General features: G+C 39.0%; 1 protein-coding gene across 3 annotated transcripts in view; it reads left to right on the forward strand.

Moving 5' to 3' along the window:
• ERCC6L2 (ERCC excision repair 6 like 2) overlaps positions 1 to 25,361 on the forward strand; it is a 110,762-nt gene that overhangs the window by 65,893 nt on the left and 19,508 nt on the right. For all 3 annotated transcript variants that reach the window (XR_013758741.1, XM_079108819.1, XM_079108820.1), the window contains 4 exons: positions 3,023 to 3,175; positions 6,755 to 6,835; positions 8,207 to 9,371; positions 13,752 to 13,906. Coding sequence is in view for 2 of the 3 variants with exons in the window: in XM_079108819.1 (XP_078964945.1) it covers positions 3,023 to 3,175; positions 6,755 to 6,835; positions 8,207 to 9,371; positions 13,752 to 13,906 (1,554 nt within the window). In the remaining variant the exon portion in view is untranslated. The remainder of the gene's footprint in view (positions 1 to 3,022; positions 3,176 to 6,754; positions 6,836 to 8,206; positions 9,372 to 13,751; positions 13,907 to 25,361) is intronic.

Consider the following 25,361-nt stretch of genomic DNA (forward strand, 5'->3'; position numbering starts at 1 on the left):
TTTTTTGGGGGGGGGGGAGTGCATCTGTAGTGATAATGCATTCAGATATTTTATACTTTTAAAAAATGAAAATATCACTTATACAACAACTGTACTTCAAGTTTGAAGCTTTATATGCTATCTAAAATTTGCCATTCAGAAATTCATCTTGTGTGTGTGTGATTTGTTAAAGAAGTTTTTGCAAAAACAGCACAAATAACCCCCAAACTTCCGCTGAATCTCCCAGTTGGTAATGTTTAGCTTACTTGCTTTCTCGTCCTCTCAACCCTTTTATCTTTTTCTGACTTGAGAGAAAGTCACAGACTTTCTCCAGTGTATATTTCCTCAAGAACAAGGTACTGTATTAGAAGTACATATAAAAATGGTTTTATGCATTATAAACAGTTGTACATACTGTTCCACAGCTCACCCCTCATCAGTTCAGTTTCCCAAATCATTGACTTGAATGCATCATTACTCTGTAATCCTTAGGACCTGTTTAGTTTCCCAGCTCTCTCCAAGTGTCCCCCTTTTCCTTTCTGGTTTATGATCCGATCAAGGATAATGGCTACATTTTTACCCAGGCTTTTTCTTGCCTTTCATGACTGTGGAAGTTTTAAATAGTCCTTTCCTTGTGTAGGATGCGTCTTAACCTAGGTCCGTGGACATTTCTTCTTATCCAGACTCAAGCCAGGAATCTTGGCTAGAATGCCACAGACGCACTCTGCTCATTACATCAGTCAGAAGGCACATCATGATCACCTGCCAGGTTTCTCCACTGCAAAGGGACCATTTTTTCCATTTTAATTGACAAGTGGTTTATGGGGAGATCCTCCAGAACCATGCCAATATCCCATTTGTGTGTCTATCATCCTTTGCGTTCATTTCTGCCTGAATCAGCTGTCACTGTGGTGTATGCCAGGTGTGGTTTCTCTATTTCCATTACTATTTCATTTTTATTCTTTGGCATTCTACCATTAAAAAAAAAAGGTTCCCCTTCTATTTATTTATTTATTTAATCTGTGTAGATTCTTGGGTTTCTATTTTACTAACAAATTAAAACCCATTTAATTTTGCTATTTACTTTGACCTTCAAATCATTTTCTGTTTGACCGATGGGAACTCGTTCAAACTGGCTTCTGTGTCATTTTGACATGTCCTTGTCATTCCTTTTGCATATATTTTCTGTGGTAGGCTGATTTATGGTCCCCCAAAAATGTCCACTTCCTAATCCCCTGATGCATGTGGATTTTTTGGGTGGGCCAGGTAATCACAAGAAGACAGTAGGGTCAGAGATAGTAGAGATGAAGATGTTAAGGCAGAAGCAGAGGATCAGAGAAAAAGATAAGAAGGTAACAAAGCTGTTGACTTTGAAAATGAAAGAAGGGGCCTTGAACTTTGTAACATGATGCACATTCTTTTAACTTTTTTCTTGCATATATTGTCTTTGGTCCAAGCATGATGAAATCCAAGCTTTTTATGGCCTTATCTGAATTTTTCTTATGCTACAATCTAAGCTACATTTTCTAGTTGTGATTTTTCCCCTTGCCCTCTTGAATTCTAAAATGATATGTTTATGGTCAGCCTACTGAAGGAAGAACCTGGTTTTTACTTCTACTGGAGCCACTTCAGAAAACATAATTTGAGTATAAAATAATGTACTTTTTGTAAATTTTGTGATTAAACCTTTGCTAGGAAACTTACAAAGATTCAAGTCTTGCAGGTAACCTTAGGGATTAGAGTTTATAGACCTACAGCCCAACAATGTACTGTAGAGTTTAAGGTAGAGTCAGCATCAAGGGAAAAAGAGATAACTGGTCATCAGTCATATCAATTGCTATTGTGAATCTGTATTCCCAGGATTATAGCTCATGTTTCTGGGACATTGATACTGAACTGATCAAGTTGGTATGTTGATTCATAACTTTTTCAAACTAAAGTCATAGGATCTTGTTTAAAAGAGCAATTCTGTAGGTGAGAAATTGTTAAGAGTATCAGTTTTCAATTCATCCAACCCCAGGTAGAAATGACACCTACCTGATACCTCTAGTCAAGACAATTTCTCTAAACTTGTTTCTTTATTTACAAAATAGAGAAATTCCACATTTGTTGCTTCTGGAATGGAGATATGAAGTTATAGAGGTTATATGAGAATGTGAATAAAATGCTGCAGGTGTGGGAAGTGTTCAGTCAGTGGTAGGTCTTACGAGAAATTTTGTTGAATAACTTATAGTGCAGATCAGCTCTGATGATAACGAAAGTTAAATATCACTTCTTACCAACTCCTCCATCCCTAAACTGAAGTTATTTTCCATTCTGTGCATTTTTTTTACTTATATCTTCCAAAATACTTTTAAGGTATACATGGGATTAATCAGGTTGTATTTTAAGTTTACATATTTACATCACATTTAGTAAAACATCCAGCAAATAGTACAAAGGAATGTTGATCCTAAAATGGTAAATGCCCTTAAGAATCCCATGTCAGTGTTCTTTCTGTACTCTAAATTGTTTCTTTCAAAGATGCAGTTTTCTACAACAGCGATTGAGGTTTTCTTGTTAACTGACGATGTACTAGTGATACAATCAGTTTGATACCAATGGTTATTGTATTACTTTGGATTATAATTTAACTTTAGTGATACAGTGATTACTTCTCTCAGTTTTAATAGAGAAGTAAAGTTTTTTAAAATTAGTTTAAAAAGTAAAAAAAAAAGTATTCAAGTGTATGTTTTATAATTAAATGTTTATGTCAGGTATATTACATAAATATGTAATTTTGACTCACTTGTTAGAATACAGATGAAAGAGGAAATGTAAGATCTCTACTTCAGTAAGACTGGGCAGTTACTATTCTCTCACCATCATGGCAACATCTGCCAGGAAAATTAAAAGAAAATTTCTTCCTTAAGGAGATTCCTCCTGCTCGAGCTCAAACTGTGTATATGTAGGGGATGCCAGGAAGTTCTGAATATTGTTGGAGCAAACACTTCAAAAACATCTTGTGATTTTGTTGTTGTTGTTGTTGTTGTTGTTGTTCTAGCAACTGCACTGTGTGGTAGTTGGAAGTGAAAATGCCAAGCGATATTTTGAAGCAGTTCAAGGATCAAAAGAGCATCGAGGAGAACTTTTTGGGACCTGTAACCTCTTCAAACTAAGATCCCAAGGATCTTGTCTTACAAGGGACATCCTGGAGGTGTGAAATTGTTCTTTGACCTTTTCAGTAATACTTTAACTACAGTTTTATCCCACAGGAAACTTGAAACACAATTGTTGGTGCATTTTCAGAGAAACTTTATGTTTTCCTTATCAAAAATGCCTATGTTTAGAATTTCTGCGTTTAGAGAAGTAGGAAGTAAATTGGTGTACCTCTAAACAAAGATTTTCTCATGCATAGTTGTAAATAATGCGTACACACAAGTATATATATGAGATAGTGTGACCCAAAAGACAATTTTCAGACAGGCAGAGAGACATTTGTTATTTTGAAAACAGCTATTGAAGAGACAGAACTAAAAAAAAAAAAAAAAAATTCCTAAATAAACAGAACTATAAAATATGTTTTGATTAGAAGTTACCACATACTCCCTGAGATGTACTCATATCACATGGATATTTTTGTTTTCTGTTCCCATTAAAAATTCCACACCAGTATTTCAGATTCTCCCAGTTGTGTTCATCCTCAGCATACAGATGTTTCTTTTTCTTCAAAGGAGATACCTAATCAAAAACTAAGTTTCTTAATATGCTAAAGTACTAAGGATATTAATCTGTTTTCTAATTAATGTTAATATGGGTATCATAAAGTCCTGGAGTACCTTCTTTTTTATCTCTTTATTGCATGGATGAGGAAATTGAACCTCAGAGAATTCCAGTACTTTATAGTAAAACCTTAACGTATTTATTTAGTCAGTACCATAAAGTTTAAGGAAAAATTGGTCCTTGTCCTTGAGGTACTTTGACCATCTTGATGGCAGGAGGATTGTTGGGTTCAAGGCCAGCCTGGGCAACTGAGCAAGACCCTGTCTCGAAATAAAAAACAAAAAAGGCTTGGGGATGTAGCTTACTGGTAGAGCATTGAGTTCAGTTGCCAGGACCGGAAAAAAAAAAAAAAAAGATCCACTGTGGATAAGAAAGAGGAAATTATATATTATTTGTATCCTGAAAATATTGCAACTATTAAATGGTATTTTGATGTTTACTGCTGAGTTTTTGTTTTATGGTAACTCTCTGATTTTGAATTGAATGACCCATTTAAAGTTTTTTTTTTCTTTCTTCCCCCCTTTCCTTTTCTTTCCTTTTTCTTTCTTTTCTATCCTGTTTTTGGATACGCTGTTTCTTTCATGGACTCCTTCATTCGTCCTCCATTCTTCCACTCTAACCCAGCTGCTACCTTCATCTCAGAATATTATCCAATGTGCCTCTATTCATGTTGATAATTTAAAGTCATTGCCTATAAAAATAGCATTCAATTATTTATCCCATTAGAGCCGTCATCTATCCCTTTGTTAAACAAGTATTATGTAAAACAGACCAGGAGGAGAGGCTACCATGTGGAAAGTTCCCTTGTTCTCTGGTTGGCTGCAGTGCATCCCATTTCTCCTTTTTTTTAATGACAGGTTTTTAATGACAGGGCCATCCCTAGCTTCATTTTGTTTGTGGTACAGCATCTTTAACAACTTGGCATATCACTGTTGCTTGATTGTTAGATTAAATTTGAAATTAAGATTACTTATTTGTCATCAACCAGAATTTAAATTATTCTGACCTGGTTAAATTCATGGTGCTTTTGGCCAAAAGATATTTTATTATCCCAAGGCCTCTATAATGGGAGCCTTTTGAAATATTTTGAGATGTAGAAATTTGAATTATATTGCACTTTTAATCTTAGGATTTCTGGACAATTTAGTTCTATTTTGTATTGACTTCCTTTTCCATGGTTTCCCTTTAGAGATAGATACTGTGAGTGCATTTCACAGATATTTATTGACTCTCTGTTCATAGAGCTAGGCATACATAAATGAATAGACAAAAAAACTTCTTTCTATAAGAAATTTACATTCTATCCACAGAAACAAATAATAAACTCAGTAAGTAAATGAACGATATAGTCTGTGGCGACAGGTTCCAAGGGCAAAAATAGAGCAGGGAAAGGGAATAGGGCTGTCAAGGAAAGTGTCACCATTCTAGACTGGGAGGGCTAAGGGCGCCTTGCTGTGGGGGCTGTATCTGCGTCTCCACAGAGGCAGGGAGGAACATGGGTCTGGACCAGGAGAATAAATGCACAGTCCCTGTGGGAAGCGCCAGAGATGAGGGCAGGCCAGGCCGTGCGGGAATTCTGACTTTAACTTTGAGTGAAACAGGAGCACTTGGAGGGTTCTCAACAGAAGAATGACAGTCTGATTTACATTAGCTGAGCCATGAGGTCTGCTAGCATCAGACTACAGCAAGGCAGAAGCACGAGACTAGTTAGGACGGTACTGCAGTGAACCACCTGAGGAACCATGGTGGCTTAGGCCAGGGTGACAGTGGCAGATGGCGAGATGGCGCAAGAGCTGTTGGAATCTGTGTTATGTCAGCGGGCAGAGGGAGTTTTCTGATGAATCGTGAGCAGATGTGAGGGGAAAGAGAGGAGTTTAGGAGGGTTCCCATGTATCTGGTCTGAACAAGTGGAAACTGGAATTGCTACTCACAGATCGGAAAGGAGTGTCAGCAGTCTGAGGGTTTCTGGTGCTGCCATTTGAAGCTTCTGTGGAGATACGTGGCGGTGCTGGGAAGGAGGCTCCCCATGCTCTGGCTGTACTAGCCTCCAGGCGTTGGGGGTTAAGGATCTCTGACAATTCAGGCATGTTCATCATTCAGGAGAGTTCTGTACGGAGATTCTCACTCGTCTCCCTGGATACCAGGTGGCTGGAATATGCCATTGGTGCGTCCGTTTATAAGTTGGGCGTTAGTAACTCTGGTGATGGAGTAGTATTTCCCCTTGTTCTATCAACACATGCAACCTTAAAGAGAAAGAACTGGTTTCCTTTAGAAGGAGAATTTAATATTCCAGAATCTAGACCATTAGATACCTCTATTGAATGACATGCCAATGGGCTGGGAATGCAGCTCAGTGGTAGAATGCTTGCCTAGCCTGCTCAAGGCCCTGGGTTAAGTCCCAGAATAGGAGGGGGCAGAAGGAGGTATACCAAAAGCTTTAAAGGGCAAATTCTTTCCCAAAAGATGTCCAAATGTGTCATATAATTAGGGTAGTTTTTTAGTTTCATATTGGGATGACCTTTTCATTTTGGTGTCTCACACACCTAAGGGATGATAAATATTTTTTAATGAATATGATCAGTAAATATACTAGTGATATCAAGTTCCCAGTGCTCAGCATTGTGATATCTGACATGTTGCCAACTTGTTCCTTACTGTAATTATCATGTAGGAATGACTATTATGGATATGATTCTTGGGGAACTGTTTTTGTTTGTTTGTTTGTTTGCCCCTCTTCCCCACTACTAGTACTTTTAATGGAGTTGACTGTAAAGTATTACTAGTTTTCTGCTTCTGAAAAAGTAAACGTCAAGAGAAGCATTTAGAATGTTATATACTGTATATTAGTTCCTTAATTAGCAAATTGAAAATAGCATTAAGAATGCTAAAGCAAGTTGCATTTTTCCTTTCCTAGTTTGAAGATTTAACTTGTCATTGCTACTGTTTGGGTTTTTTTTTTTTTTAACCCCTTATTGTACACAGCTGTTTGCTTTCTTTCTTGCTGATGTTATAGAGAGAAGGCCAAGTGGAAGCAGGAATCATGACTGCAACAACATGGTTGAAAGAGGAACCTTCAGCACACGAATTAGGAACGGTAGGCAGTGTTCGAGTCTGTAACCCCTAAACCTAGAAAACATGTACTGTGACAATTTTAAATTTCTTTTCTTTTTTCTTCCATTTTTCATCACATTAAACACACACACACACACACACACACACACACACAGTCTTTTTTTTTTTTTTTTTTTTTTTTTTTTTTTTTTAATATCAAGGGCACAACATCAGAGAACTGCCAGTAAAATTTAGGCTGATTTGATATTATATTTTAAGAACAAATTCAGGAGCAATCATCAGACATTTACATCTAAATTGGAATTTTAAATAAATCAAACTAAATCCAAAATTAAGTGTACTGTGTAGTGACCAACCCAACCCAAATAAATAATTTTTAGTAAACAGCATATAAAAATGGAAAAATAGACATCAATGTGTGTTCAATTATTAAATCCAAATATCAAACTCATTCTTTGAATCAGAACATATTTTATTTGATTGAGTCCTTGATCTTGTGATCTTGTTAGTAGTATCTCATCTCACATAACACAAAAATCTGTATTTTCATCATAAGACCTTTTGAGAGGTAAAAGGTATATGTGGGAAGTTTCTGTTATTGTTGCTAATTTATTCTTGTTTGTTGTTACAGATTTAACCATGAGCTTTTATCAGTCCAGTGATGTACCTGTACCTTAGTTATCTGCCCAAAGTTAATTCTCTTCCAGTGATTTTAGGTGAACATTTTTTAAATTTAAAGAAGTATATGAATATCAAATGTTAGCAGAAATATCACTGGATAATACTTTCCCAAAGATAGTTATTAAGAAAGCCTGTTTTAAGAGACTGAGGGATATATTTAATTCTGATTAATGCAGAAAAATTAAATATTGGATTTAAATTTGTTGCAGATTTTACTCTAAAATTTTCTCAATTTCAGTGACCTACTGAACTTGTTTGTTATCTTATTTTAACCAACTTGAACCATTTTGCTTCCCGTAAATTTTTTTTTACTTAAAGCATGATTGGAAGAATCTGCTGGACCTCAGTAAACCCCAATAATTTTTAAGCAATGGGTTGTGTGCTTTTCCCTTTTGAGGCCAAAATTGTGGGTCCCTATATGTTAGATGCTGAGCACCCCGCTCTGTTTTCCTTAAAAATGATTTGATCACATGATACTCTAAATATGTATTTATTCTGGAAAATTTAATACGTGATAAGAGAAAAGACTGTACCAGACCATAATATTAAATCCTTTACATTTGTTTATTAAATGTCATACTTTTAAAAAATACCAAGTTGAGTACTTGTGCTGAGATTATCTGCCCAAAGTTGTCTGCCCACACTTCTAGCGTGGTAATTTGTGTATCATCATCTTGACATTTTCTAATGTTTCTTGTCATTTCATATATAGCCCAGGGAGCCTGACTGTCAAGAACCCAGAGGACAAGACCTACCTGCAGAGCCACTGGCAGTGGAAGCGTATGATCCTTGCAGTGACTTTAGTGATGATGAATCAGTGAGAAGCTCAAGAATAAAGACTGCTAAAAAAGCATCTGATTCAAATCAGACTCCAGGTTCTTCAGGGCAGCTTACCTTACTCCAGTGTGGCTTCTCTAAACTGTTGGAAGCAAAACGTCCAGCAATTGAAGATAGCGATGGAAATACTGCATCTGATGGTGGAAGTTCTGAGGAGCAGCCCACGTGCCTTCCAGCAGAAGCCAAAGATGGTGGCCATCAGAAAACTCAGGACCCTGTTGCTACTTCAAAACCTCAGAAATTAGATAACACCCTAGATCCAAATGAAAAATGTGTTTTTGGTAAAAGTGAGAAAATGTTGAAACAGAGTATTTCTTCTGAATCTGATGTTGAAAACCACTCTGCACATACAGCTGGACGTCATTGCATTATACAGAGTGGCACCGAATCAGAAGACAGTGACATCATTTTTCCCACACAATATACAGTTCCCCCATTCACTAACAGTCGAACCAGGTATAAGCCACCGTTGGATGAATCTGAAGGTTCTGAAACAGAAAACCCTGTAAAAATAAGAAGTAGTGGTGATGGTGAAGAGACTGATGACAGAAGAAGTGAGCTAATCGCAAAGGTTTCAAATCCTGAGAGCAGGACCCCGAAACCTATTATGAAAAGACAAGACACTGGCAATATTAGCGATGAATCTGATGACATTGAAATTTACCCCGAGACGAGAGTAAGAAAACAAAGAGCTACTCATTTATTGAGGCTTAGGAGGAAAAAGGAAAACAAAAGAAAACTTTGCAGTTTTCCTAAAACAAGAAAGAAAACAAACCAATTGTGTGCAACAGATGAGGACAGTAACTCTCAACTTATTGATGACTTTTCATCCTCAGATGACAATATATCTGTCAGCCACTTCAGTGGCTCTAAACAGAGCCATAGAACAAAAACTACAAAAGACAAAATCTGTTTCTCTTCAAAATTGCCTAGTCATGATATGAAAATTAACACTTTTACACCGAGAAAATCAAAGAAATTTTCAAATGCGAGAGTTGCCAATCAAGAGCAGCTATATGAATCAATGGATAAAATTTTAGGTAAACCTCAGACACAGTCTGAATTTTTTTCTTTAAGTAATTGTTTTGTGCAATCAAACAGTTCTGTAAGAGATTATTGAATAAGCTTGTAAAATAGCTCTAAAAACAAGATGCTACTTTGAGACACAAATAAGGAAGCAGGTGGGTGGCAGGATTGAGGGAAGACCACCTACATGAAAGTATTCACTTTGCCATCCACCTCGGGACCCCTCCTTGCACCCCATCCTAATCACAGCCTTTCTGCCCCATAAATACTAATTATTCTGACTTCAATGGTAATTATTTATATTCTTACAAATCATCTGTTGCAGAACCTGGGCCATTGGTAGAGTTTTCCTCCATCTTCATTTTTCTAATTGTGCATTTTCAGTGCAGATAGGCAAATTCCTCTGTCCTCTGTGTCACCTGCAAATGAGCAGGTGGCTCCCTAGATTACATCAGACTTAGGTTCATTGCCTTCAGCAAGACAAGAGTTCATGTTTGGCAGGAAGATAGGAGGCACAGAATGTTGCTTTTCTCTCTGTCTCTCTTATTAGTGAACCTTTAGAGTTTAATATCTATATTTATTTATTCAGCATAGTAAAATGATACTTTCTGCTTTTCTCTTTTCCATTTTTGTTAGAATGCTTTTATAAAGATATACTGTCCCTCATCTTCTATTGCTTTCCTAATGGTAGAGTTCATATAGGAAAGGCAGGAAAAATGCTTAATTCCTTCATTTAGCAGTGTTCAATATAATAAGTTGGTTCTGTATCAATCAGGACAATCTGTTCCTTTTTTTGGTACTGGTAATTAAATCCAGAGGCACTTAACCTCTGAGCTACATTTTATTTTTTATTTTGAGACAGGGTCTTGCTAAGTTGCTTAAGGCTTTCTAAGTTGCTGAGGCTGGCTTTGAATGTGTGATCCTCCTGTTTCAGTCTCCCAAGTTGCCACTGCACCCAGCCTGTTCTTTTCATAACATCATTATAAATTGTTTCAACCACTGTTAATGGGTCTCAGTCTGTTGCAGTTAATATCATGATTAAGGCTCTGCTGTCCTAGCTTTGGCTAGTCAGAGCATTTGACACGAGCATTTGACATGAGCATTTTGGTTCCTGAGAACTTTGGATCTCAGGCACTAGGATAATCATCTTTGAAAACTTCCTTGTTACCTAATTTTACAGGGTGTTCCAAGATCATTTGTATGTTTTCTGCCGAAGAACTAGAATCAGTCATTTCTCCAAGAACCATGACTTCTTTTATAGAGCAAGTGTGTTTCAAGACCACAGTCAGATGCTGGGAATGACTGTTATATAAAATATATAAAATTGCAGTATATATAAAATTGCAGTACTTCCACAGCATGATTACTGGAAACTTTATGGGTTTTTTGTCATGGGTGGTGGTGTTTTTATTTTTTGGCATAGTCTCTCCCGTTCCTGTTTTGTGTGTGGGGGTGGGTTTGTTGTTGTTGGTTCCCACCCCGCAAGATATAGCAATCTTCTCCCTTTTTTCGCCACAACTTTTAGCGGTACATTATAGTTGAACGTAGTGGTGTTACATACTCATACATGTACCCGTTTCTTCCCATTTTAGATTGTATATTTTGACACAGCACTATATGCTCTCCTTCAGCTTCACTTGTTGGTTCATAGTTAGCTGTGAAGAGGACAGTTAGGATTCCCCCATCGGTCCTTATGGGAGTGTTTCTCTAGTTATTGAGTTATCTGAAGCTTGCTTTCTAGTAAGTAGTCATGATAGTATTTTTGCCTGAGATTCTCGTGATAACAGTGTGTGCCCTTATACCTAAAAGTCAGTTTTGCTGAATATAAAATCCTTGACTCACGCTTTGTTTTCTTGAGTGTTTTTAATACGTGTTTCATCTTCTGGCATAAAATGTTGTGTCACATGTATTTTCTTTTTCCACCTCTTTTTTCGTTCTTTCTGCTCCCTAGATGCCCAGAATGTGGGTGTTTTCCTTTGTGTGTTTGTTTCCTTTTCATGTTCTGGTAATTTTTCTAGCTGTGTCTTGGTGTTGGATATTCTGGGTCACTGTTCTCATATACACAGTGTAGCTTCCACTCCATTTTTATTTCAGGAAAGCTCTCTTGTCCCAGTGTTCCTTGCAGCTTGCTCTGATGTTTGCGTTGGCCTCCTTCAAGGCCTCCTATTATTCACATGTTCAGTCTTTGCCTGCCTTCAGAATTTGTTTCAGCCTCTCAAATCCCTTTTGTCTCTTAGCTTCCCTATTTCTGCTTCTATTAAGACGGTATCTGTTGTGTTTATTTCCTCATATTCCTTCTAGTTTAGTCTTCATCTCTGGAATAAATTTTTAAAATATCTAAGTCTTTCTTGAGTTTACTCGTTTCTGGATCATTCTAATTCTCATTTGTGTTGTTGATACATGCCATTTTTCATGTTCTTAAAGTCTCTTACCTCACTTTGAAATTGGTTATGGTTTTAATCTGTGTCTTGAGATGTTCCTGGGATGTTTTCCATGGTAGAAATAATTGTTTATTCTCTTTTCTCTCGATGATTTTTGAAATTTGACTCTGATGCTTTTCTCTTGCTCCTTTTTATATGAAATTATTTCCCCTGCTTAAAGCTTCCTTCCCCTGTCCTGCTCATCTGAGTCCCTTCCTTCAGTTTCTCCTCTTCTGCTCTGACCTGTGCAGGGTCCCTGGTGGGTCAGTTCAGCAGGTTTCAGGAGGACAGCAGCTCCAGTCCACTCAGGCTTCTTACTGCCAACCCCGGGAACCTCCTCAGTGCTGGCCAGCAGAACACCCTCCCAGGTGGACCTCAAGTTAACATACTGTGCTTTCCAACAAGTGCCCGTTGGCTATCCTGGGCACCTGTTCTTGGGTCTGTCAAATCCGCCTGTTGCTTGCTTCCTCCCGCAGACTTTGATGCTATGCAGAATTCAGAGGTACTGGCGGGTGGTTTCCACCTGCTTGTGTTTTAGGGCTCATGGAGATAGCTTGGCATCTGATTTTGTTATGAGGTTGTCCATACAACATGGTTTGGTCTTTCTGCCAGTGCTGTTTTCACATGGGAATTCAGAGATTGATAACCTTCATACCTGCCACTAGCCTCTGATGTTGAAAGTTAACATCACTTTCACAAGCATCTGACTTATTAAAAAAAAAAAATGAAAGAAACTGATATAAAAGCAGGAATATTTTGCTGTAGAAACCTTAATTGTTTGATTTTTACCTATTAGAATTTCTTTTATGGTTAATAGTCTCCCTGAAGGATCCTTATGATGTATATTTTGGTACCATTGTAACTGAGTACTGGATTATGCTTAGGTTTGTGTGCAACAGAAGCTATTTTTTAAATAATCAGTTTTTTTTTTTTTTTCTTTAAACTCTGCAAAAGCTGTCAATAGTTAGTGTGGAACAAATTCTGTTTTCAATAATGTATAAAATGTGTCATCAAAATTAAGAAAAATCTGAGTAAATTTTCTACTAGAAAAATGTTTTTGAAACTACCATACATGCTACCTGGGGTTTTATAATTTAAGGGAAATGTTTTCCTAATGCTCTTTCCATCGTATTGTGTAACAGTGTCTTGTGTTGCATGATTGGCAGCTTCTGGTTGAGAGAGGTTCAGGCTGAAACAGCACAAGTGTTGGAGGTCATAGTAGAGGTTCATTGCCAGAGCTGCTTGAGGGAGCTTTTACAGGCCTCAGTTCTAGTCTTCTCTTTTATGACCACAATTTAAAAATAAATTATAGGTGCCTAGAAGCAAAGCAATAAAAAATGTAGCCATTTTTTTAAACCTCTTTCAGATAAAAGCCATGAGTTCACTTTTTTCATTTCCTAAAAAGCTCGCATCTTGACATTCTCTGGGCATATGTACAAAAAAGACAAAATGCAAACAATAGAACTGAGCAAAGCCAACCAAATGAGACTCCCTGGCCATAACCCCTGCCCCTGTTCCCTCACTGCAGTCAAGTACATGTTTAAAGGAACAGATAAGGCTAGCACCACTCCTTCAGATGCTCAGCAACTTTCTGAAATTAACCAAGAAGACAGATTCATAGAGAGAACCCTTGACCATGACTTTCTTGTGGCCAAAACCCCCTTTTCAGACTTAAATTTTAAAATCGTTACTAATCTCAGCAGTTCTCATATTCATGATCAGGGGTCAGGGGGCTTATTTCCATGATAACCTAGACTAACACATTTGAACTCAAACTTTTCAGGTTTTTTGTTTGTTTTGTTTTGTTTTATTAAGAATATTTTAGTGTCAACATAATTGCATATTTTTTCTTGAGGGATAAAAATTCCTTAAGCATCACCTGTTTTGATGTAATTCGGATAATTCTTAAAGTGTGCATGGACCAGTATCCCTTTATGACAACAAATCACCTACTTAACCTCAATTACCTCCTAGATGGTGTTCAGGAAGTGGCTTATATTCACTCCAACCAGCATGTGATTGGATCTAGCAAAGCTGAAAATCACATGAGCCGGTGGGCAGCGCGGGACGTGTTTGAGTTGAAGCAGTTTTCCCAGCTTCCTGCCAATGTAGCTATTTGCAGTTCCGAGGTAAGAATAACATGGGGTGTATCACTTACCCTGAATCATAATTTAGTTTTTAATCTCATTTTTCACAGAAATTGCCCAAAAGGATGTTCTAGCACTCCATCAAAAGTGCTGCTTAAACTCTAAGTGACATACAAGTAAGTATAAAAAACAAAACACCAGCAATGTATGAGTGTACCTTTTTCCCCACATCCTCACCAACATTTTCTTCATAATTGCCATTATGACTGGAGTGAAATAAAATCTTAGTTTTGATTTGCATTTCTCTAATTGCTAGGGATGTTGGACATTTTTTCATATGTTTGTTAACCATTTTATTTCCTCTTCTGTGAAGTTTCTGTTTAGTTCATTAGCCCATTTATTGATTGGGTTATTTGTTTTTTTTTTTTGGTGTTACAGGGAAATAACCCCCTGAAATTTCAACTCTCTTCCTTTGTTTGTACTATGCCTGGTTCAACAAAGGATTTGAATTGTCTTGACAATAAAACCAGAGTATAAAGTGAAATTCAAGACCAGAGAAAATATAAACTATACTGAAATTTCAAACCTGGGAGAAAGTTGAGACACAGATATATGGGCCATAATAGTCTACCCAGATATTTAATTAACAGGACAAATTCGAGTTTTCTTATAGACAAAACAAAGGAAGCAAATCACCTTTTTGGTGATTACTCAGTTCCACATGTATGTGGGCAGTTTGGTTGGTCATGGTGACTACATGCCCACCTGGCAATAGTGTCAGGAGGCCAGAGATACTAATGATTGTCCTAGGAGGGTCGGGGGTGGGGTGTAGACCATCCTATATGCAAAGACCTGTGCTGCCCCAAATGCCATGGTACTTTGTGGAGAAACGCTGAGTTAAATCCTTGTCCTTAGGGGAAAAATATAGCAAGTGTTTCAGCAAGAGCAGAACTTCCTAGCACTCAGTTGAAGGGGGCTTTTCACCGAGGGTTTTAATGGGAACCACTAAAGGGTCTAGGGAAGAGTTGGTTAGAGAAAATGGAAGATGGAGCGGGAAAGACTGTGCTGTTTAGCAGATTTCAAAGTGATACAAAGACCCGTTGCCAGAGTACAGCTTAAAGCATTCATGACCCAAATGGGCTGCCTGATAGTCTCATTTGATCTACAGGCAACACTACAGACAGCATTTCTACAACTTGACTACCTTGTGGGAGCCATCTTTAAAGGGCAGAAATGGATTGGGTTCTCCAGAAATTTGCTTTTTTAAGATGTAGAATATATCAGTTTCTTCAAACAGAGTTTACTTTTGATTATGGTGTGTATTTTTTTTTTTTAACAAATTGTAATGTGAAAAGTCAGATAATTTGGCAATCCCTGTACTAAATGTTAATGAAATAATTTTCCTAGATGTTGGTCAGTACTTATCTAAATATTTCTCAGAGAAGAAATTTATAGGCATGTAATTCTCCCAAAAACGAACCCACAATGCAGACCCTAGATATAGAAGCAAAAAACAGTCCCTCAGGAACCTCCTGAAGGAAATGGTAAAAACAGAAATTCACATTGCCTCTAACCCTTTTCAGTCCCAGCATTTTTGAGGGGGACAGCACAATCTCAGCAGAAATCTTGCCCCCTTACAGTGATTTGCAGTGAGGGACACCTGTGACAAGTGGATTGGAGTACGCTGGGGTTTGGTAGCCTGCCTTCCAAGCCCTCAGCCCCTCAGCACACGTACACCAACTTAGTAGCTCGTTCTCTGGGAATGTAAAGAAATGTGTTGTCTGATGGCTACATCATGGTGAGCGTGAAGTGTTCAGTGACTTTTTAAAGCCACTAAGTAGGAGACTCAATCCATTGCTCACAGGCCAAGAACAAGCCACATAAACACTCATTTCAGTGGTTGGCTTCTTGAAGTCAGTACTTGAAACAGGAAAATCCCATTCCAACATTTCAGTCATCTCACAGAATTTCTGAGAAAGAAGGCGTTCCCAATCACTGGTTTCATCATACCCAGGCAGTATTGCTTCAACACTGGTAGGAGAGGAATCACTGAAACACATCAGTGTCTTTGGTTAGAGATAATTGTCACTCAGTGAGGGGTTTTACTGCTTATATTGTGGAAATGGGTAGTAACAGTGAATCTAAAGTTTTGAAAATTTTTAAAAATAGTTATGGGGAGAAAATGGTATTTAAAAAAGGAGAAAGGAAATGAAGCAAGAACATTCTGTGATGATGTTAGCGCATACCTACAGACCTCTTGCTTCTCAAGTCCATAAAGAACCGCAGACCTCCCACATACAGTAGATATCTTTCATCTAGGGCTCAAATCCAGAATCTTTTTGATTACTGAGAATCCTTCTGAGTACTTCATGTCTGTCATCAAAGTTTTATTAAAGAACTTGACTTGGGTTTGAAAAGATTGTGTGTGTGCTTGTGCATACTCACAGGTGCATATTTGTGTCTATAGCCAGATTCAGAGGTGTTGCCTCACTTTCTGAGAAAACAAATCAAATCCTGTATATTTAGATGAAGCTAACAGATGAGTAACAGTGGCCACAATGTGCTTGTATCCCCTTTCTGAGAAACGCCGTGGCTGAGTCTGAGTTAGAGCCTTCACTAAGTTGCAAAGGAGCCTGTAGACCAGGCAGAGAACTGGCTGGAGGGAAGCCGTGGCTGCCACAGTGTGAGGTAACCCTGTGGTTTTCAGAGCTCTCAGTCTTTCAATGTAATCATTGGCAATCAAAATGATAAAAACTCTGAATCTATTTTTCAAATAGAGGAAAGGCCTAATATGTATTATCTTTTCCGTGTTTCCTTTGGTTTCCTATAATTTATACTCTTATGAGTCGATTTCAACTTGTAGACTATTTTATAGATGTCCTAAACTAAAACCTATTTCTCCTAAAATAAAATTCTAATTACATCTTTTGGTAGTGTGGACTATGCAAAATAACATGCAAAATAAAAATACATTTTGCCTTAAATCATACTTGGGTTTTTTTTAAAGCCATTTTCAAGAACTGCTCATGTTAAAAGATATGATATCTGGAGAGAAACCCTGTGCTCTTAGCCTTAAGCTCAGACCAAAAAGAAATGTTTTAAGCATTTGAAGGAACTGATAATACTTTCATTAGAGTTAATTTGTTCTTTTAATATACGGAAGTATGTCACAAAACTTAACTACACCTGTCTGTGATGCGGTGCCTCCTTTTCACAATCAACTGCATGTTTTCAACTTAAGTTTACTTAAAGTTTTCTGAAAAGAAATGTACAAAGACAGCATTCAATTACGGATTAATCTCTATGGCAACTGAGATGTGGTGACTGAAGGGGGAGGATGTGTTCTGCCCTCAGTTTCCTGCCAGCTGTCATAGTCAACCTCTGCTGCCTGAATCCAAGCCAAAATATAGACTGTGACCAACTCCAAGAAACTATATCTGTATTTTTATAAATTGGTACAAGTATCAGACTATAAAAGAAGACTTAATCCCCTGAATTGGATGACAGACACTTGGCACTCTTGCCAGTGTTTGACAGAGAAATAACTGGTGGCTTTGTAGTAAAACCTGGATTAATAGCAAACCCTTCTTTATGTTATTGCAGTGTGGTGTAAATGAGAGAATAAGCGAGCTGTCAGTCTGGGGCGGAGGCGGCATGGGGGGAGTGCCTTTTTTATAACCGGTGCAGGTTTAAGCACTGTTCAGAATACTGTAAATACAAAATGTTGTGTTAGTAAGAACTTCTCTTTCTTGTATTTGTATTAGATTGGCATTTTTGTAGATGACTTAAAGCGAGGATTTCTATGAGCTGTGGTGGATTTGATTGCAGTATGTTTATACAGCTTTTGGAGTCAGCAAGGAGGGATGGACTGTTTACAATTTGCAGACTTTGGGGAGATAGAGCATTCCATTATCCTGCAGGATAATGAATGGCATGATGACTTAAAGTAATTGTTCACAAATGACTGGTTTATGAAGTACTGGTTTATGAAGGAAGGTTTATGGCTTCAGCATGTGACAGAATTAATTCTTACTGGGTGGGATTTCTCATGGTCTTATTTTTCTTTCTCTAGATAGATATTAATTTTATGGTCTTGGTATCAGAAAATTATTCATCCAATAATAATTTCAGTGGAGATTAAGAGTTTTTTAAGATCGTTGTATGTATATGCATGCAATTATGTGACTAGTATTGGCAAGAAAAGGCTTTTGTGTACTATCCCTACAGCTGGGATGGCTGGGAGATGGCATTCTGTTTTAGGAGATGGCATGTGAGTTAAGGGAAGAGCACTGTTAACCAGCCGGGGGCAGGAGAACCAGTATTGCCCACAAGCACACATACCTGAGCCCCTTCTAGCGGCCCCTAGAAGAAGCTATGGCAGCCTTCCCCACAGGACTCGTGGACTGCCGACATTGGTGAGCTGCTGCGTGAGACACATGCAACTCCTTGTATTATTCAAAATATAATACAAATTATTATTGTTCCTTTTTAGCAGGGATGATGACTTCTGTACTGTGATAGTCTGTGTGCAATGACCTGTCAATATTTTTGTGACTGATAGTACCAATAATAAACTATTTTAAAATACCATAAAAGATGTCTAGTCCAGTTCTATAATTTTATACAAGAAGGATCTGTCTTCAACCATGAGTGGCTTGCTGTGAAGAATTCTGTAGAAGACTATGTATTCGAAGGATTTATAAACTAATTTAAATCAGGAACTAAATTGATGAAAATAATCTTTGCTTATTGTATAATTCTAGCTTTTCTTAGATGGTATTTATTCTGATTGCATAGAAGATAACTTGGCTTCTTTGAACAATTTCTTTGTTTAAAATAGTGGAATGATTCTAAATAGTTTACAAAAAGCTATTTCTTGGATAGATTAATATAAAAGTTTAGAGATAGAAGGTCTCATTGACCTATGGTTAAGTCTACTAGTGACTTAAAGAATGTTAACCACTTAGCAACCTTTTCAAATTGTACTTTATCCCTCTATGAAAACCGTGGTATCCATTGGACATGGCCACTTAGGGGGAACACCTAGGCCTTGCCATCTGAGAGCCCCGCCTGTGCACACAGGAGCTCTGAATATTTATGAGTAAAGCACATCATGAGGTTAGGGAAACGGAGCATTTCAGAACCCGAAGGATTCCTGGAGATGATTTAACCCAAGCATCTCATGTTACTTAGGTTTAAAATCAAAAGCTAAAGGACACCCGGGGTCCCAGGACGTGGCAGTGGCCACCCTTGTCATCTTTTTAGCTTTGTGCCTTTTATTGCACTTTTTTCTTGCACTTTTCTCTTGGTTCCCTGGATCTCTATTTGGAGATTTCAGACTGACTTTCCCATTTGACATACCCAGCTTTTAACTAGTCTGTGAAAATTTTCCTTCACTTTAGCAGTTAGCCAAAAATATGAAAACTAGTGGATTGAATGCCTCCTTCCCTTTTGAAGGAGTTTAACTATTTCTTAGATAATTAAACTCTATCTGGACTCAGATAATACAATGAAACTGTTGGCAATACCTACTCTACCAAAGATACACTGTCCACGGTGTGATTTTTCACTTTTTCCTTTTACTATGGTGGCTAATCTTGGTTGTCAACTTGCCTGAATTGAGACACAAAAACAATTGGTAAAGGACACTTCTGGGTGTACCTGTGAAGCGGTTTCCAGAGATGATTGATGTGTGGGTCAGCCCCCTGAGGGCGGAAGACCCGCCCTGAGTGTGAGTGGTACCTCCAGCACACTGGGGCCCGGGTGGAATGAAAAGGCTGAAGGAATAGGGCTCGCAGACACTTGACCCTTCTGAGGTGGGTGCGTTTTTTTGCTGCTCTTGTCACCTGTAGTCACCAAAGTCCAAGTTCTTGCTCCTTTGAGCACAGATTCGTATTAGTAACTCTCCAGGGGGTTTCCAGGCCTTCAGCCTTGGGCTGGGGCTGCATCATTGGTTCCTTTTATTCTGAAGTTTCCAGCTTTTTGGTCTGAGCAGCTGCTGGTTTGCCTGGCTTTCCAGCCTGCAAATCAGCCTCTGATTGTGCGAGGCAATCTAGTAAAACCCTTCTTACAATTATGTGTGTGTGTGTGTATATATATATATATACACTTATGCTTTTTCTTTACCAGGAATAGCTTCATTTTTACATTTATAATCTCCCAAATCTCCAAATTCCTGTGCCTTTCAAGATCTACTTCAAATGCGTCATCTTTTCCTGCAAGTCTACCCTAGTTTCTCCCTCGGCTAAAATCAAGCTCCACTTCTCTTATGCTCCTCTTTGCTCAGTAGTACTTTACATGTCTCGTTCTTTGTCTAAAGTATGATTTTCAGATTTTTATTATAGTTATATAAGCACATAACTTCTTTTCTAATAAATCCTGAACTTTGAAATAGTAGGTTATTTCTCTGATTCACCTTCGCTAACCTAAAATGATGCCTTACGTCTAATTACTACTTTCTGAATAAATACTTTTTTTGAACATATTTAGGTTTTCAGTTGTTGTCTGGGTACAGTGAACCATATTCTGAGAATTTTTAAGTGATTTAAATCACCTTTTCCATGATCAACTTTCATAGTTTTCCTGGAAATCTTCTGGACATGGTGGTGTTTAAAGTTACCACCGCATGTAACCATCCAGGGATCCTCCTTATCTGGATGAGCAGTTGTGATATTAAATATATTTTGGATTTTGTCCAGGCTCCTAGCTCTTACCTCCCTCTCCAAGGCAGGCCAAAGAAACTGGACTCTCTTTCCCAAGCAGACGTAGAAACGCTAATCTCATCACCACCACGACTCTTTTATCTTAGAGCTGGCCACAGAGAAGTCCTGACTGTCTTCTGAGAGTACATCCATCCTCAGACCCTTCTCATCACAGAGCTGTGGGGTCTCACACCTTTCTAGGTGTCCACCTGACACTCCAGGTATGTAGTGTCAGGATTAAATTAGAGGAAACACAACTGGTGTCCACTGCTGCAAAGTTGGCTCCTTGCTTGCTGGTGGGGTGAAGTCCTCACACTCTGGTCTCACAAGTCTTCCACGTTGATTGTGGTGAGAGCAGAGGAGAACACTGGAGTTTTCCTAGAGTGCCATTCCAGGTGTTCTGTGGATCCACTCAGCCTCTCCCCAAGCCGTATCATCTACTGGCTGATCCTCCACTCCAGGTGGACCCAGGTCAAGTTCCATTCCCTCCAGTCAGTCTGTTCCAGGCTCCTTTAGCACCACTCTGTGCCAGTCATCGTTATGGGTGTGGCACCTCACTTGTGTGTAGTCTGTTCCCAGGTGTGTTAGGGACCACCACATACACTGTAGTAAATACCACCAGTGGCAAGGACAGCACGGGGCGGGGCGGGGGGTCAGAAAGCTCATCTTCCTGATAATTCTTGCATGAACGTACTCCATAAGGCAGATCCCCACAGCCACGCCTCCACTCAGCCTCACAAGTCCAAGTGGGCACGTTGACAGATAACGTGACATCTAGTCGTGTTGGTGCAGCGTAAATGCTGGCATTCCTCATCTTCGTTGGTTATGTGCCATCAGTTGGTCATAGTGCTGCTACAGAAAACCCAGTCACGAAGGAAGAATCTGGAGAACCGTGTCAGAAAGATGTCCCTACCCACACATCATCTAGCAACAAATCTAAAGTCACTATGTGGCTAAATTTGCTATCTTCCAGAGTTCTGTGACATGTCTTATTGTGACCTTTCCATGACATACAAGACCTGTTTCAGTTTGGCCCTAACCCACTTCTCTGGCTTCATTCAAGACACTCACTTATTCAGGATTATTGCCACTAATTGTGTACAAGGCACCGTGCCCGGCCCCAGGGATACAGGATGAACAGGCTCTTCCTGGGCAACCTCCAGCTTATGACCTGTTCTCCAAGCACACTTTACCTCCACACCTTTGCTTCTGTGGTTCTTTTGCTAAAACTTCCTTTTCACCTGTGGCTGCCTGTTGAATTCCTTCCCTTGTCATCTGTAACAGTTCTCCCCCAAGTCTCCTCCAGAGTAGCACAAATTTCTTCCTCATCTTTGTGTGTGTTTGTATGGCTGCTGTAGCACTTAGGACGTTGTATAATGCAATACCGTCTGTATATCTGCAGAATATTTCAAGCTACAAGACATGGAATAACCATCTAAAAATAGGCAATAGACTAGGTCACTGAACAAAGTCATGTAGCAGCAGGTCTGGAAGGAGGCATTTTCAGGGTTTTTGACATCATAAAGATTTGGATTCTTAAGCGGTGGAATTTTGCAGGCTGGTAACAACAGACCAATGGCTGGCGAGGAGGTTCGTGGGCTAACAGTCTGGACCAATTACTGGGTAGGAAGTTTGCGGGCTAACGATCTGGGTTGTAAGGTGGTATGGGGGAGGCAGAATAATGGCGGCAGCAAAATAGCAGATCTGATGCCAACACTTCACTTCAGCAAAAGGGTCAGGGAAGGGCAGAAGGGCAGAGAGGGGAAAGCAAAGGCTTTCTGCCACAGAGCAGCCCTTTAGAAGACAGAGTTTCCACATAGCACAGCCCACTGTGAAAAGGGCCTAAGTGCACCCGAGGTGCCAGGCGTTGGAGTCAGGAAGAGAGAAAACAGCTGCTGAACTAAAACCAATAGCTCAACATTTCTTAGTAAGCCTCAGTCCCCTCGTCAGCATCAACCCAATACACACCCCTACATGGCCTTAGAAATTCACTCTCAGGCGGAGCACAGTGGGACACTCCTGTAATCCCAGAGGCACCGGAGGCTGAGGCAGGAGGATCGTGAGTTCAAGGCCAGCCTCAGCAACTGAGTGAGACCCTGTCTCAAAATGAAACATAAAAAGGGCTGGGGATGTGGCTCAGTGGTTAAGCACCCCCCTGGGTTCAATTCCTGGTACCAAAAAAATATATATACACCCTCAGATCTCCTGCTTCAGGGAGCATAGTCGGCACCAGCACCGTCATCCCCCTGATCCATCACTGGAAACCCTTCTTCCCCTGGGCTGCTGCCAGTTAGTCTCTGAGCTCAGCAGCAGCAGGACCCACTTACCATGGTTTTGCTTATCAATGGTCCAAAAGTATTACATTGAAAACTCTGGCAGCCCTAGGTTTGAACCCCAGTACCACAAAAAAACAAAAAACACCAGGAATGATCCATGAATTTTAAGTTATATTTATACACCTATAATTGTTCTATTTTATTGTTAATTTTTTACTGTTCCTAATTTATTCAGATACATGTGTATAGCAAGGGGTCTTTTCCCACAGGCCAAGGAATTCTCTAATGGGTGTTAAAAGGAAAATTTGTTGGAACAATTAAATTCAGTGTACCTTCTTTGAACAAAACAAAAGCAATTAGTGATTCAGGTAGTTCCCAGAACCAGAGCAGTTCTGAGAACTTCAACCAACAATGTGATCAGTCCGCCTTCACAGGAAAACAGCTCCAGCCATACAGAACCACTTAATTGGCTATCACCTAGTCAACTAGTTACAGCTTAAAACCTGTTCACTATTTATAGCCTAATGAGTTAACTGACTCCAGGATCTTCTACAACCAGCTAAACCTCCCTATGATTAAACTCTATATTGGTCTATTGGGCCCACTGCAGAAGCTCAATCCCAAACCAAGGCTTCCTACAGAATTTTACTTGGTCAACTTTGGAATGAGGACTCTCCAACAACCAGACCAAAACTGTCTTAGAATTGTGCTTCACTCTGTGATTCTTCCAACCCACTCCCTCTTCCTGTTCCTTCTTCATATTTCACAGCTATTTTCTCCCAATAAATCTCCAATTCATACGATCCCATCTTGGCATCTGCTTTTCAGTGGACACAACAATGAACTACACTGAAGGGCTCCTACCTGGTCTCTTAGGCTCCAGACCCTTTACAACTTGGATGTATCCTGGCTTGCCTCCTGAAGACTCGCAACTGCTTCCAGATAAAAAGCCTCTGTACAGATTATCACACAATGTCTGAAAGCAACAAAAATTTGCTAAAAAAAAAAAAAAAGATTTGGACTATTTCATTTTCTGCCCCACTGTCCTTAGTAAGTCAACTTTTGCCCCTTTTGCTTTATATTACCAGTTTACTGCCACAACTCAGCAACTAGTTTTCTCGAATAAATGTGCTCAAAGGACAGGAAGGTGTGAGTCCCCTTGTGTCTCTCCTTTTGTTGAGGAGGAAACTCTTTTTGAAAAAACATGACGGACTTGGCTCGTATGTGGCTGATCACCCTAAAACTGAGAGATCAACCCGCCTTCCGCGAGCCTATTTCTAAGAGAATCCCAGTTTTTACCAGACAACAAAGAGAAAGGCAGTGCCTTTTGGGAAGGCCATCAACAATGTCTGCCACCGTTTATCTGATTGGACAGTGAATCTTTTTTGTGTTAGGACCTGAATCTTTGCCTTTTTAATCCTAGGACCTAAATTAATACCGAGGTAACCAATTAGAGCTTACCAATTTTAATTGAAGTGGCTACCGAGGAAAGCCTTCTCAAAGAGATTCTGTAAAGATGTGGGAAATGTAATGTATGCATTAATCTTGTGTGTGGGTCAGCACCAAATAGAATAAATATGTCTAAACTAAAATTCATGTCATTTTTGCAAATTTTTTGATAATATCCCCTGTAACATAGTTAGGATAACTCTTCCTGCTTCTACAGCAAGTTTGCTGGTAAATTGATGTTTTATTTTAGAGGAGGTATCAGTTATCTTGTTGCCAGGTTACTATCAGAATCAAATTTTAATTTGTGAACAGTTCTTATGATAGGCTACTAAGTATTAAATGCTTCAAAGTGTGTTGGAAGACCGCATCCCAGTGTTTCATTCTGTATGCAGGGTCAACCTGTCACAGGTAAAACAACAAATGCCTCAACAAGAAGAGCATTTTATCATTTTCATAAGTGTTTTGGTAAATATCTTCCAAAAATTAATTTTCCTTAGTTGTGTTATTTGTATGAGTTTATTGAGAACCTGAAGAGATATGACTCAGGACTTAGTACCCCCAACGAAACAATGTTCATGGTTTCTGTCTGGGTTAGAAGAGCATTCAACCGGTTAAATAGATAAGATATAAACAATCAAAATAGCTTCAGACAGCACAGGAAGCCCTGCCAATTCAGAGATTCCCCTCAATTTGTTGTATTCCCTTGGTAGGCGAAATTAGAACCTTTGATCTACAGCAGCATTGTTTGCTCCGTTTTGTATATGTGTGATTACATAAATTTCTTAAAGCAGAGTCCTTTGATATAGTAAAGCTATCATATGAGAAATTAAAATAATAATGCAATGAAAAATATGCAGTACAAGTCTCATGAAGCTGGATCTTCAAGCATGGGGGGCAGACATTGGAGAGAAGGCAAAATTGAGGAAATTTGGAACCAGGGATGAGTGTGATCAAGTGTTTGGTCACTAGGGAGAAGACTGGACAGCAAGGAGCAAAAAAGCCACATTGGGCGTTGTGAACAGATTCTGAGGGCCTTGCATGTGTGGAAGTGATCCGTCGTTGTTGAAGTGA

This window comes from Sciurus vulgaris (genome assembly GCF_902686455.1).
Source record: "Sciurus vulgaris genome assembly, chromosome: 13".
Classification (NCBI taxonomy): domain Eukaryota; kingdom Metazoa; phylum Chordata; class Mammalia; order Rodentia; family Sciuridae; genus Sciurus; species Sciurus vulgaris.